General features: G+C 71.6%; 1 protein-coding gene across 4 annotated transcripts in view; it reads right to left on the reverse strand.

Annotated features, from left to right (window-relative positions):
* The window catches only part of IGF2BP2 (insulin like growth factor 2 mRNA binding protein 2), a 158219-nt gene extending 157855 nt beyond the window's left edge, over positions 1-364 (reverse strand). For 3 of the 4 annotated variants that reach the window (XM_024768189.1, XM_024768160.1, XM_024768180.1), the window contains exon 1: positions 139-349. In XM_024768189.1, the coding sequence (XP_024623957.1) occupies positions 139-316 (178 nt within the window). In that variant the 5' untranslated portion in view covers positions 317-349. Of the gene's footprint in view, positions 1-138 lie in introns of all 4 variants that reach the window. The other variant, XM_024768151.1, reaches the window with a different exon arrangement.
* Between the last annotated feature and the right edge of the window lie 6 nt (positions 365-370).

A 370-nucleotide genomic window follows, 5' to 3' on the forward strand; every position in this document is an offset into this window, starting at 1 on the left:
AGGTCTGGTGCGTGGAAGTGAACGTGCGGGCGCTAAAGCCCCCGCCGGGCGCCGCCCGCAGGGCTCGGCCTCCCTCCGGGCGCCGTCCCGGCCTGAGCTGGGCGAGGCGGGGGGAGGGGGACAGCGCCGACTGCTCACCCGAGAGGGTCTCGATGGCGCGGATGGCCCAGTTCTGGTCGGGGTAGTCCACGAAGGCGTAGCCGGACTTGAGCAGGACCTGTCCCGCCAGGGGCAGCTTCCTGTCCCCGAAGAGCTGCCGGAGGTCGTCGGCAGTGACGGCGGGGCTCAGGTTCCCGATGTAAAGCTTGTTCATCATCCGTCTCTTCCCCGAGAGCCCGCGGCTCCCCCGGCCCGGTACCCGGCGCTCCTC

The sequence above is a fragment of the Neophocaena asiaeorientalis genome, unplaced genomic scaffold, assembly GCF_003031525.2.
Source record: "Neophocaena asiaeorientalis asiaeorientalis breed wild unplaced genomic scaffold, Neophocaena_asiaeorientalis_V1.1 scaffold225, whole genome shotgun sequence".
In the NCBI taxonomy this organism is placed as follows: domain Eukaryota; kingdom Metazoa; phylum Chordata; class Mammalia; order Artiodactyla; family Phocoenidae; genus Neophocaena; species Neophocaena asiaeorientalis.